The sequence below is a fragment of the Pseudopodoces humilis genome, chromosome 9 (genome assembly GCF_049639895.1).
Source record: "Pseudopodoces humilis isolate 2021_Gansu_Grassland_sample_001 chromosome 9, ASM4963989v1, whole genome shotgun sequence".
In the NCBI taxonomy this organism is placed as follows: Eukaryota; Metazoa; Chordata; class Aves; order Passeriformes; family Paridae; genus Pseudopodoces; species Pseudopodoces humilis.
In genome coordinates this window covers 23571424-23584192 of record NC_142208.1, presented here as the reverse complement: position 1 = coordinate 23584192, position 12769 = coordinate 23571424, and the positions used below count along the sequence as shown (strand labels likewise).

Sequence of the window (12769 nt, the reverse complement as noted above, 5' to 3'; positions counted from 1 at the left end):
CTGATCACTCGAACAGTGAAAAAAAACCCACAACTGTTATTTAATCTGAATCTCCACTGTCCCAGCTTGAGCCCATTTCTTCTCACTGTAGGCACGGTAGAAGAGACCAGCCTCTGACTCATCACAACCCCCTGTCAGGGTTTGTAAAGAACAGTGTGGTCCCCCTCGAGCCTCCTCTTCTCCAAAGATGTGCCAAGATGCAGAATGACATCTTGCAGAAACAAAAATACGTACATGGCTGCTTGGGTAGGTGGGGCAGTAATCCAGCAAATACGTCTCTGGTCTTAGTAATCAGCTACTTACATTTCTCTCCCGTAATTAATTTCTATTCATCCTGTGTATTTCAGAAAATAGGGACTATCCTTGTCCATTATAATTTAAGATCTCTCTGTGGCCTTTTCTTCCAAGGAAGCAATTCCTATAATTCAGCATGTGCATCACCTTTCCTCTCTCACAGCAACAGTTGCTTCCATTCTCAAATTTCACCAGGGGAAATTTTACCACAAAAAATTGAGGCAAAAGCCAATCGCTATGTACAGAAAGGTGTTATTGCACCCTACTACTTTCCAATGTTTTTGCACATTAGACTTACTAGTAGCTTCTTAAGCAGGTAATTTTTATAAATTCCCAGAAGCCAGACAACTAATTGTAATCAACATGGTTTGCAATTAAAGAGTGATTTGTAGGTATTTAGCTTCAGCTATTGAGATCACTAACAGAAGAGCAAGGTATAAGGCACTAATCAAAGAATCATTTAGTTTGGAAAAGACCTCTAAGATCACAGAATCACTAAGCATCCCAAAGGAGCTGCACTGCTGCTCCTGCTGTGCTGGGTGATGATGAGCTGATCTCGCACATGGAGTCACCCATTTAAAACTCCTGTGGAGATTTCTGTCCGTAAAAGTCCAGCACAATGCAGGTGCTTACAATAAGGTAGTGCTGATGGGAGCCACTGATATGGCTTCTTACTTGATTACAAGCTGGATGAGCTGTTACTACAAATACCAGCTTAGTTAGAGCTACATGTGAATAAAAAGCTTGGGGGAAGTAAAACTAAGAGAATATAAGAGGGTTTATGTCTATAGTCCTTAGTAGGGGGGCTCTTTTCTATGTTAGTCTCTTGCTTTAAAGGTTACAGTTCTTTGAGTCTTGCTGACTTGAGAAAGAACCAGACGTTTTGGTAAGTGCTTTTGAGGTTTTTCTATGCTGACTTTATGTACTGGTTTTAGCTGCTTCTTTGTCTCTGTTCTGTATCCTTGTTCTCTGTCTGAGCATGTAAAGTAATTGCTGAAGGAATGAGTTTCCTGTTGCTACCTTTAGCTATAAGGGCAAGTTCAGGCAGGTTTTGCAGCCCTGGTTACCCCAGGAAAAACTTCCATAAGGTGTAATGTGGTATCTTAAGGCATCTCTGTACTCTCTGTGTGTCCTTAAGGCACTTCAGTGAAAAAGAGCCTGTAGAAAGTAACCTGCTTTCTTATGATCAGGTTGTGCATCCTACTCTTTCTTGGTTAAGTGAAGGTATCCTCTTGGTTATCTTTTCTCTAAATGTGAGTACATGTATGCCTAGCAAATGTGTCTGAGTTCTGCACTTATAGACTGGGCTGTTTTGTGATGTTGCTGCATTTATATGCTACCTTAAATGTTTGCAATAGTAGAGCAGTGTGCAACTGAGGTGTCTGGTATTTTGTCTGGCTTTTTAAAAACATAAATCTCTTTGGAGGTGGCATTCCTTTCACATCTACTGTTTGATTATGTGGGTGCAAGTCCACCTACAGTAGCATAATTTGGTTGTTGTATTGATTCAGGCTAGTGCTCTACTCTGTAACATTCCTAGCACTACCTGCTTCTGAAAGATACTAATGTAAGTAGGCATTGTTGTGTGATGAGAGGCTTTAAGTACTTTAATTTGGAAAAAAATATACAGAAAGGCCTTTGAGTGATTGTATTCCTGGAAACATAAGATTTTCTTTTGATTCCCATTTTAAAAAATCAATAATGTTATTTGTGAGCTATGTTCTGTATTGTCTAAAGACTATAAGAGAAGGTAGTTGGTTTTGGTTTTTTTTAAGTTATAGCAAAGTTATAGATCAGCAGATGCTGCAGTTGTCTGCCTTGGGGATGCAGTAAGAGTAGTATTCCTATAGGTAATTCTAGCTCAGCTGTTTGAACTTGCACTAGAAATGCAGTGTGTGTTGCTGTTGTAACAGGAAACTCCCTTGCATGCTAGAGGGGTAAGTCGTGTGTAATACAACCCCAAAGACTGGATAATGTTTCCTGCCCTGCTATTTAGAGTGTTCATCACCTGGGAAGACTTAGTGCAAGTGTGTAAGATTATGCCTTCTATACTCCTGCAGATCTATCCTTGATGCAGGATATGTGGGAATGGGATCTAATTGTATTTAAAGAACGAAGGGTTAAAATGCAAACAGTTTTCTGTGACACTGGTGCTTGTCAACAGAGGAAACCCACTGTGGACACAAACTCCCTCTGGAGAACCAGGCTGTGTGACCAGTTAACTCCTTTACAGGATATCAGGAAACTCTCCTAAGAGCTCTTCAAGGACAAAGACTTGTAATCAAGTAGCTGAGAGAGCAGAATGCTGTGGAAGTACAAAACACGTTGCTCTGCTATGCAAACTGTCCGTGGGTAAGATAAGAAAGTGCTGGTAGGTAACTGGAGCTGGGTGTGGGAATTAAGGCTGGAATTGAATGATTTGTCTTGGCGTGTATAAAGTAAACAATATATAACCAGGAGGAACCAGATAATTATGGAGTGTCTGAAGCAGCTCTTGCAGAGTAAAACCTTTCAAGGCCACCTGCACCATATCAGCAATACTATGTAAGGCTGAGATTGCCAAGGTAACGATATCAGACTTGTCAGGCTTAATGATAGATGTAGCAAAACTGAGGAAGAAATAATCTGGGTGGATTGGGTGTTTGGGAGGAGACTAGAGTAAGGGAAGCATAAATGTGCCAGAAAAAGTGGATCCTGAAATAAGAGAATAATACATAAAATGAGACAAAAGTGAGATTAGCTGACTGAAGGACTGCAGGTATCTGTGGATGATAGCAAAGCCTGAGGACCCAAGCCCACGGGAACGCTGAAGTGATGCTCCTTGAACAACCTGCTGGACTCTACATCAGGTCTATGTTGGAAAGAATTGTTGTGGGAGGGCAGAGAAAAGTGGGATAGATGCATATCCTGGTGCTAAGTGGTGTGGGAGGAAAGGGTGACTCAACAGCATCATGTGTGCTTTTTAAGGCTTGATTAGTAGCTTCATGGCTGTGTGCAAAGTAATCTAAATAGCCATGAGATGCTACTGGTGCATTAATGAGGTTGCTTAGTTGATTTATTGGTGTGCTTGATACAAGTTAGTGCCCTGAGTCTGTTCTCTCAACACTGTCATGTGAAGGGGAATAGCTGGGCAGAAGTCATAGCTGGGGGCTCAACCAGGACCTCCTAATTTGGAAGCTTGAGCTAACTGATACTGAGATCTTTTCTTTGAAGAAGAGCATGTATGGATGGAGATGATGGCTATCAGATGAACTCTTGAGTGACAGGAGGAGCAGGTCTGTGCAGATTGTTTTAACATGGAGGGGATCCTTAGGACTGAATGCTATGAAATACCTATTAAAATATGCTCAACTAAAGAAAAAAGAGTAGTGTCTAGATAGAGAGCTGTGTCTGGGAAAGGGTTTAAATGAGAAAAAACATAGGGTACTGAGACATGGGATGCAGGTTTGAACTTCAGGTGGAGGAAGGCATCTGATGCAAAGGGTACCTGCAGTGGCTACTGGGAAGATGAGAATAGTGGTGGTAGAAGCTTTAATAACAAAGTTAGGCTAAGCCAAAAGGAGAATGTATCAGAAAGAGAAACTGTGGAGTATATCTATAATGTATGCTCTGGTGCAGCAGACACATACCCAGGGAGAGGCCGAATAGGTGACAGTGTCAGGATCACCTTGGCAGCAGGCAGGGATGTTTTCTAGAGCCTTGCCTGCTGATGCAGCCATCCTATGGTAACACTCATGTTTTATTCTTGGTGGCACAGCTGTGTTATCCAGCAGCTGCAGTCAGAGCAGGAGTGGCTGCTCCAAACCTCTCTGTCACCAGTGAGTTGCGTTTTGGCTGCTATTTGAGCAGAGTTATGCAGGGGGGTGGTTTCTGGATAGCTACTGTCAAGTAAGATTTGCTCTGCAATGACTTGGCCTTTTCCTGGTGTTTTGATTTCATAGAGTCTGGGCTTTGTGCAGACCTCAGAAACAAGTGCCAGACCCACTAGACTTCAGTGCTTTCTGGGAATGTTGCTTTGAATAACTGAAATGGATCTGCTCCCTCTTCAAAGGGCCTCTATAAGGGGTGACTGACTGTAATATGCAATAGCTGCTATTTCCACAGTTACCAGTGCCAGCTGGTAACAGCTCTTTTCTTTGTGGTGCACTAGTAACAGCAGGGTGAGACTGGTGTCTACTGGCTTCAGAAGTTAAATTCTCCTCTTTGGCTGAGCTGAAGAGATTGTTCATGGAGCTCTTGTATCAGCTGTGCTTGTGGTATCTTTCCAGTTGGCTTGGGCTGCTGTAAGAATTTGGGCAGTGAAGCAATTTCTGATAGAAAGGTCCCTCCTGTGGGGTGAGGGGAAACCAGGTCAGAGGCCCAGCATTGCTGGGGGAGTTCTTCAGACTGGGTTAGTGATGTGGGGAGACCTGTTTTCTTCAGCATTGATTTGTATTGTTGTAAGTCACTACTGTCTGCTGGTACCTTGAACTAGGCATGATGCAGTAACCTTTTGTGTAGTATTTAACACTTCTTGAGGTGCTTTGCTGGGGCAGTATGGGTTGGTTTTCTCTTGGTGAGTGTAGCAAAATGTGGTGCTGTTTTATGTCTGGGGGGTAAATGGATTTGTGTTCAAAATTCAAGTTTTTCCATTATTAAGCAGCACTAGCATGGGAATCTGATCCTCTAGATAAAAAATGAGGCCTGAGAAGGCCCAGCTTTTAAGGAGCTATTGCATTTTTCTTGAATTCCTGTGTTGCTGCTGGGCATCCTATTTAGGAAGGCAGCCAAGTGCCTGCATCCTGAGGATCAGTACTGGTGATGGAGGATCAAAGTTATTGTGTTGTGTGACTTTTTGTACCATTCTCCCACCTCCACAACAGTTGGGAGTCTTCTCCTGGATGAATTTTACTGAAAAGACTTCAAACTAAGCTTGACCTTAAGTTGGCAATAAAGGGATAGAAGTGACAAGGAAAAATGTGAAACTGCTTTGTCATGATCTTCTCCCACACACTATCTCCAGCTACCAGGATGCTGGATAAGTGCATGGGACTGACACCAGAGTGATGGAAAACAAACCTTGGCTGAATAAAAACAATCAGTTTTAACGTCTCACTTTAAGCAGTCCTTATAGGTTTGGGGTTTTCTTGTTTGGTGTTTTTTTTTTTTTTAAAAAGCCAAAGCTTTGTCAGGTGGCAACAATTTTGCAGACTCTGCTCAAAATGGGGAGACTAACTGGAAATAACCCATTACTTCATCTTCTTGGTGGGGGGAAATTGGTGCTTTTGCAGTATTCATCCCTGTACACTTAGGAGTTGTTACAGAGCAATGGCAGGAGATCTGTGGTTTTTTGTGGGGTGGGGAGAGGAAGAGGTCAGGAAAAAAGCTAGAAAGAATAGTCTGAAATCTTGAGTGCTGGAACAGAGGAAAGGAAATGGGAACTTAATGGTATCTTCATTTGTGAGCTGATCACAGGGCTATGGAATAGGGAAGAATAGACTTGGCTGAGAGTTACAGTAAATTAGATGGCCGTGGTCCTCTCCCATGGGCCCAGTGTCTCTACAGTTATGTTGGCTTGCAGCATGTACCCTGAGGAAGTATCTAAACCCACCCCAAACTGCCAGCCTGGCCTGGGAACCCTTCTTTAGATGGACAGAAGACTTGATGAAACCAGTCTCTCCAGACATGTGAGATACTTGTATGAAGTTTCACATGTTGGGTATTGTGGCACACCTGTATGTTGCTATTGCCCATGATACAGTCATGTTCACTTTAATCTCTCTCCTACAAAATGTCTAGTCTGGCATGGAATTGAATATTTACACTGCTGTTTTCTGTAGCTCACAGTGGTCTCTTGTGTTCTACAAATACCTAAAAAGAAAGCTCACCAAATTCAAAGCTAGCCTAGGTGATAGTAAAGCTCTACTGCCCTGAGATGTTCAGAAAAAAACATGATATTCTGTATTTTTAGCAGGTAATTTGTGCTGCTTTAAATACTAGGAAAGTTCTACCAGACTTGGGCATTTCTGTTTTAACTAGTGGTGGATTTATCACCTGTAGTAACTGAGAGAGCTGAAACAAAAGCTTCTCTTATCAAATGTCTTCTCTACTTTTGTATTGCAAACATTGCTTGGTTGCTCCATAGCAACTGTGTGGGGCAGCTGGTGTGAAGCACACTTTCCTTGGCAGGCCTTTTTTGGGAGCTGTGGTGTCAGTCCCCTTGACCTGCACCAAGATGTTTGAGGAGGGAAAAGTGCTGCCAGGTGACTGGGGCAGTGGGTAAGGGAATTGCTGGAGTCAGCTCTGGCAAGCCTGGGAGTAGTCTGCAGTATCATGTTCTCACTAAGCAGAAATGATGATCCTGTTAGTTTTCTGTGACCATCTTGGAGTTTTCTCTCCTTTTTATTGTGCCTATGTGGTGCTTCATTCAGCTCCAGCCAAGTGGGATTTGAACCCTTTTCCAGCAAGGTCAAAATTGCTGGAAAAGCTTAAAACGAGAGGCTGCCTTGTCTCTTGCTGTGGCCTTTCTCACTGTGTTGGTCCCTTGTTGCTCCCTGCTGCAACCACTGCTCTCAGTGCCCTGGCTTGGGGACACTTGGCTCTCAGGCATTGCCTGCTGTCTGCCCATCCAGGCTTTCCATCTCTGCCACCAATACCTGGCATGTATTGATTGATGTCAGTGGCTCTCAGGAGCAGGCAAGCACTCAGCAGAGTTCAGCACAGGCTTTAAGGGCTTCTTTGCCTGTTCCTGCTCAGGACATTCAAGTGCTGGGCAACAGATATGGTGATTTTTATTTTTTTTCCCCCCCAAGGTATAACAGAGCTTGAAAGTGGAACAATGGAGGATGGTAGTCTGAAGAGACAGATCAGCTAGGTTCCCTTCCCTCTTTCTGGTCCTGTAGTTGCTCCTGAAGAGTTTGAGGCTGTCAGATACTTACTTCTAAGTCCAGGCTGGCCTCTGGCTGCTGGCAGGAACAGGTGGATATAGTATGGTTTGAGCTGGAAGGGACTTAAAGATCATACAGTTCCAACTTCTCTGCCATGGGAACGGGCACCTTTCTAGACCTGAGTCCTCAGAACCCTATCATGCCTCACCAGGAATGCTTCCAGGGATAGGGCATCCACAGTTTCTCAGGGCAGCCTGCTCCAGTGCCTCACCACTCTCACAGTAAAGAATTTTAATTTTTAGTATTAGATTTGAATTTGCTCTCCATCAGCTTGAAACCATTCCCCCTTCTCCTATCACTTCTTGGCCTTCTGAAAATTCCCTTTCCATCCTTCTTGGAGACCCCCTTTAGGTACTGAAAGGTGCTATAAGGTCTCCTTGAGAAAACGAGGGGGAGAAGAAACTGGGGATTGGACTCCTTCCTCAAGTGGCACCACTTGATGTTGGTGTTTGGAGTTGGTTTTCTTAAGTATCTTCTATTCTTAAGAAGGCTTTTGATGCCTTCCGGCCATCAGATGGCCTCACAAATGATCACCTTCTGGGCCAACCCCATTTTCCCTGAAGCAGTGTCTGCTTTTACTTCCTGGTAAGTGTGGGACAGGATTGGGCAAGCTAGTACTGGTGTTCTCAAAGCCCTCTTCTCCTATACACATGGATTTGACATGCTGTAGCTCAGCCTGAAGGTCAGTATGAACAGGCAGTTGGGTAATGGTGGGGTAAACTGCATTGTCAGCCCCTGGGAGCACCAGGGTGCAGCTCTGCAGAGGCCTCCTGCACACCAAAACCTTGTTGCAACACGCCTGAGCATTCAGAGCAGTGCTGAGTCCTACAAGCCAGGAGCTGGTGCTCAGTGCCCTGTGCAGGTACGGCTGTGTCTGGGTAGTCTGAGAGCTCTGGGCTGGGGCATGGGGAGAGCTCTTCTTGTCAGGCAGGGACAGGGCAGCACCAGGCAGCTGTGCAGAGGAGCCTGGCAGAGGCCACCCGGTCAAGGCTTGCTGCGACAGGTTTGCAAACTTCCTCTGGGGCTGTGAAGTCTTATGTAGGATGTCAGCACATTCCTCCTGAGTGATCTGCTTCCAGGGAAATGTATTTACTTATGTGGCGGGGCATGTGACAATGCTGCCCTGAAGTGCTTCTAGCCCCACTTAATCCTCATCTTGTTCCCCCTTCTTATCTCTTCGGTTTGCTTCCTCTTGTGGGTTGTCCTGCCTGGCTGAGCCACCAGCTTGTTCCCCTTATCTTCATCTGGTATAAAATCAAAGCAATTGGTAGCTGTGCTCGGGCTGCCTTGTGATAAACCCCCAGTGATTTAGATGGCCTGTCAGTCCTCCTTGCAGCTGCCAGGAAGACCTGGGAGCAATGATGCTGACAACCAAAATGCGAGGTGCTACAGAAGCTTTTGAGCAAGAGCTGGTCATCAGCTAAATGTGAACAGCTTCTCCAGGGTTGTCCTTAACTGGCATGGTGTAGCACAGTGCCCCAGCAGAAGGGGTGTAAACTGGGCTTGCTTTATTTCGAATGATGGATGCAATAGCTGCACAATCTGTGCAGACCACTTGCTCTGAAACAAAGGTAGTTCACAGAAGTGTGGATCTCAACAGGGATGCATGGATGAGCTATTTAAAGAGATACTGAGACTAGCTTTCAAGATGAGACCATTTATTTCACATGCCTACCTCATGCTTCCATTGACATTCAACACCATTTTGCATTTTTGTGGTGGTTCTGAGCAAGTTAGGCAAGGTTAAGTTGTGAACTTAGTTTCATTTCCTCCTATCTGAGGGGGTGATGGTTGTGACGGGCTTTGCCTCCAAGACTGCAAGTCTTGTTTAAGGGTGCTGCAAGTCTTGACTGAATACTCCAGTGCTGTTCCCTGTGTGGGGTAAAGGCTTCTAGCCCTGATCCCATGGCAAAATAGGCTTGAGCCAGATAATGTACATTATGAACCTCTAGGAATGGGAGGAACTTGTGCTGGTTAAAAAGAAAAACCTCCACTTTGCAGTACCCAGCATTGCTTGTGTCAGGCAGCTATTAGGGGACAGCTAAACTTCAATCTCTCTTTCTTGGTCAACATCTGTGGGAGAGGCAACTCCAGTTAAGGCTAAAGCGAGAAGAGCCCACAGGATCTGAATCCATGAGAAAACAAATATCCAGTTTGCTGCCTTTAGTTCTGTGCATGGTCTTTTCCTGTCTCTGATAGCAGACTTTTTTTTTTAATAAAAAGCAACACTGTGCTATGTACAGCTTCCTTTCCTGACTAGGGGAGAGGATAATAAGTCGTGGGAGGACATTGCTTCGTGCTCTGGAGGATGCCTGGATATCTGGCAAGGGCAGACTAGGAGCAAATTCAGCTGTGGGTCAGAGTTGCTCAAGGTAAATGCACACTTAAATGTGAATGGTAATTAGTGAGACCAGGAAGAGAAACCAGTACATAAGAACTTGTCAGAGGAAATGTAGATGTGCCTGTATTTTGCTCTAGAAATAAACAGTCGGTGCAACTCTAGTTTGCTTATCTGAGTAAAAGCAGGGCTTTGGGAGGATGGGGAGAGAGTCAAGGACAGTTGAAGATCTTATTTGTTTAAGGTTTCCTTGTCTGGGCAGGATGGCAGTTGACATGATTGCAGCAGGGTTGGGCTCTTTCCTTTCTTTGCCAGCTTGCTTAGTTTCTTTTCCTTGTGCCTGGCTTCCCCATTTTCATGCCTGCTCAAGGGCCTTCAGCTTCTTGCAGTGTCTTGCTGCTTCCCAGCACTGCAGACACAAGTCATGAGGAGATGACGTTGACTCTTCTGCCCTCAGTGGTCTTTGTCAGCTTGTTCTCATCTTTGCAACTCTGCGATATGCGAGTTAAATGATGTCTTGCAGAACAGCTAACAGGTAGTCACTGGCAATGTGGCTCACTTGTTCTTGATAGGTTACTGCCACTACAAGCTGTGGGGAGTTCTTTGTATTAATTAGTTGGCATGCTTACAGTGCAAAGTGTGTCTCCTCATTCAGCCTGAAATGTATATAATCAATGTAAGTGATTTCTCTTCTTTTGTCCTCACAGCTTTTGAGACTCAGCAACTGCTCCAGAGAAGTGTCGTGTGTAAACCCCAGGCTCCTGTGCAATGTACCAGTCCAGCTTTGTGCCACGGGAATATTACCCAACCATGATCCTACCTTCTGCCTACACCTACCCACCGCTGCGGCGTGGGAGAGCAGAAGACATGTCCAGCTCTGTGATGTTCCCTCCCATCCACATGCACAACTTCTACAGTCGACCCATCACCTTTGTGGTGGACCGAAACAGCTACCCCGACTATGCGGGAGGTCAGGTGGAGTATCACCATCTCTATAGTGCCTCCAATCCCTATATCCATCCATACCACACCTGGCAGTTCCCTCCCATGGTCCCTATCCCTCTCTACAATCCCTATGCAAACTACCATCCCTATGCTGCCTGCCAGAGGTCAGATCAGTATCGAGACACGTGGCCAGAAGGTTTCACAATGAGAGGGGAGCTTCAGTGGGGGAAGCTTGGAAAAGTGTTTGGGCCAAGGAAAGACCTCCCAGAATTTGTGAAGGATGATCTCCGGAGGGTTTATGGCACCTACCCACGGACTAATGTTTCCATATCCTATCGGAAAGGAGAGTTCTTGGTCAAGGGAGACCCCAAGATAGAAGACCAGGAATATGCAGTAGAGAAAAAGGTCATCCAGCGGGCTGTGACCCCCAGTGCCAGTGAGGCAGACGACAGCAGTGAGGACCGGAACCGTAAGAAGAAAAAGAAACTGAGACGTTGAGGTAGTTAGATACCCAATGGACTGAACTCCAGTACCCTCTTGGGAGCCAGCTGGCAGCTGTTTTTGGTGTGGCTGGCAAGTAACACAAGCAATGGATGCCACCATTCCTGTTGATTTCTTTTAATTGCTCCCTATTCTCCACAATGGGTGGATTTCCCCTTTTTGATGCACAATGATCATCCTGTGAAGAAACCACATGATACTTGACTGTTGGATCAGCTCATTGGTCCCAGTTTTGAAATGAACATTTGATTTCCACTGGTTTGGTTGACTGGTCACAGCCTGGTGGGGGATCTCCAAACTGCAGCCCTTGATCAGAGAAGATGTCTCTTCCTACTTTGTCCAGGGGAAGGGCCTGTAAGCTGGTTCTCTTCCTGGAAAGATAAAAGCTGAATTTCCTTCAGGCTGAGGGCTGTGCAGGTCCCAGTGGACATGGGGGGTTCTCAAACACTCTAAAAAGCAATTGTCTGCATGTCTTGTCACTGCTGTTTATGACCATATCATTGTGCTTTATCACCACAGGAGGCCTGTATGTAGCACTTCTTTACACTCTGGTGTCCCCATCCTCTTACACTTGATAATGTGGTGCTCAGTACTCCTGGCCACATGTCCTTATTGAAACTGCTGTTGAGGCCCTGCTCTGGGTCTGACTTGGCTCTGGTTGGAGGTGCTGGCTCTCCAATGAGGCTACTGGAGTTGTTGAACCACAGCACTTCCATAGCTTGGTGGTTGTACTGGAAGAGCTGTGCTGGAAGCCTGGAGGGACTGGGTCTGACTTACTTGCAAATTTCTGTACCTTTTAAATGATTATAAACAATAAAAAAACCCAAATGCAAATGCTTATATTTCTGATTCTTAACTACCTAATATCAGGCTCTTTTGTGAACAACTTGCAATCAGATCTGTCACCTGCTTGTGAAGTTAGGGATGGCTTCTGCTGTGGTTCATGCCCAGACACAGTGGCTTGCTGCACTTGGCAGTACCCTGCCTTGTCCTAGTTTGTTTTCTGTCAGCTTCTCTAGGGACCAGCAGGAACTTTATGTGCATACAGGAGAAATATGGGACCTTCTCTGTCCCCCTGTAGTCTCCTAGTCTTCCCTGCCCTCCCACATGGGAGGGAATGGGATGTTACCCACCTGCAGAGGAAAGGAGACTGTGAGGGTGAACTTGGAGGCCCTCGGTTGTTTTGAATTGCTATAAAGTGAAAGCAAGTGTATTTTCTTTATTTTTTTTTCTTCTTAGTTAGTGCAACAGATTTTAACTAATTGCCAAAGTGTCTCTGCAACTGTCTGCATTTCCCCTTCCCCATTTAGCTGCTTGGAAATGTGTTAACTCTGCTGCCAGACAAAGCTGCAAGAGGGCTGACCAGAAAAACTGCTGTAGAAACCTTGGACCAAACTGATGCTCCTTGGCTGTGTTGCAAACAATGGCAGTGGGACTTGCTGAATGGGCTAGAAAAGGCCTCCAAAAATAGCTGCTGGCTAATCAGTTATGCTTTTTGTTAGTATAGTATCCTAGTATAGGAAAAAAGCAGCAGTTCCTGCTGGGTTGGTTGGTTGGCTGCGGTTTTTTTTAATCTATTCCTTGGCTGAGCAGGCTGTCCTGCCCAGTTTTAGGGATGTGCAGTTAAATGGCTGCACCAGTCTTGCACTGGTGGTGCACTCCCTGTCCTTCCAGCAGCAGCAGCTCCCTTGGGCAGAAAACCCAAAGTTCATGCACTGGATCCCTGTGCGGTGGTGTACCTCTCAGTGGGGTGTGGTAAGGAGTT

General features: G+C 45.3%; 1 protein-coding gene across 6 annotated transcripts; it reads left to right on the top strand.

Moving 5' to 3' along the window:
* Positions 1–995: 995 nt before the first annotated feature.
* Positions 996–11838, top strand: C9H10orf95 (chromosome 9 C10orf95 homolog). Of its 6 annotated transcripts, none has more exons than XM_088059710.1 (3): positions 996–1180; positions 2528–2646; positions 10266–11838. In XM_088059710.1, exon 3 carries the CDS (start codon positions 10327–10329, stop codon positions 10999–11001), a length of 675 nt encoding a protein of 224 aa, XP_087915836.1. In that variant the 5' UTR covers positions 996–1180; positions 2528–2646; positions 10266–10326; the 3' UTR covers positions 11002–11838. The 6 variants fall into 6 exon arrangements, with proteins under 6 accessions (XP_087915836.1, XP_087915837.1, XP_087915838.1 ...); XM_088059711.1 differs by having other exon boundaries at positions 2528–2665; XM_088059712.1 differs by having other exon boundaries at positions 2459–2646.
* Positions 11839–12769: the final 931 nt, after the last annotated feature.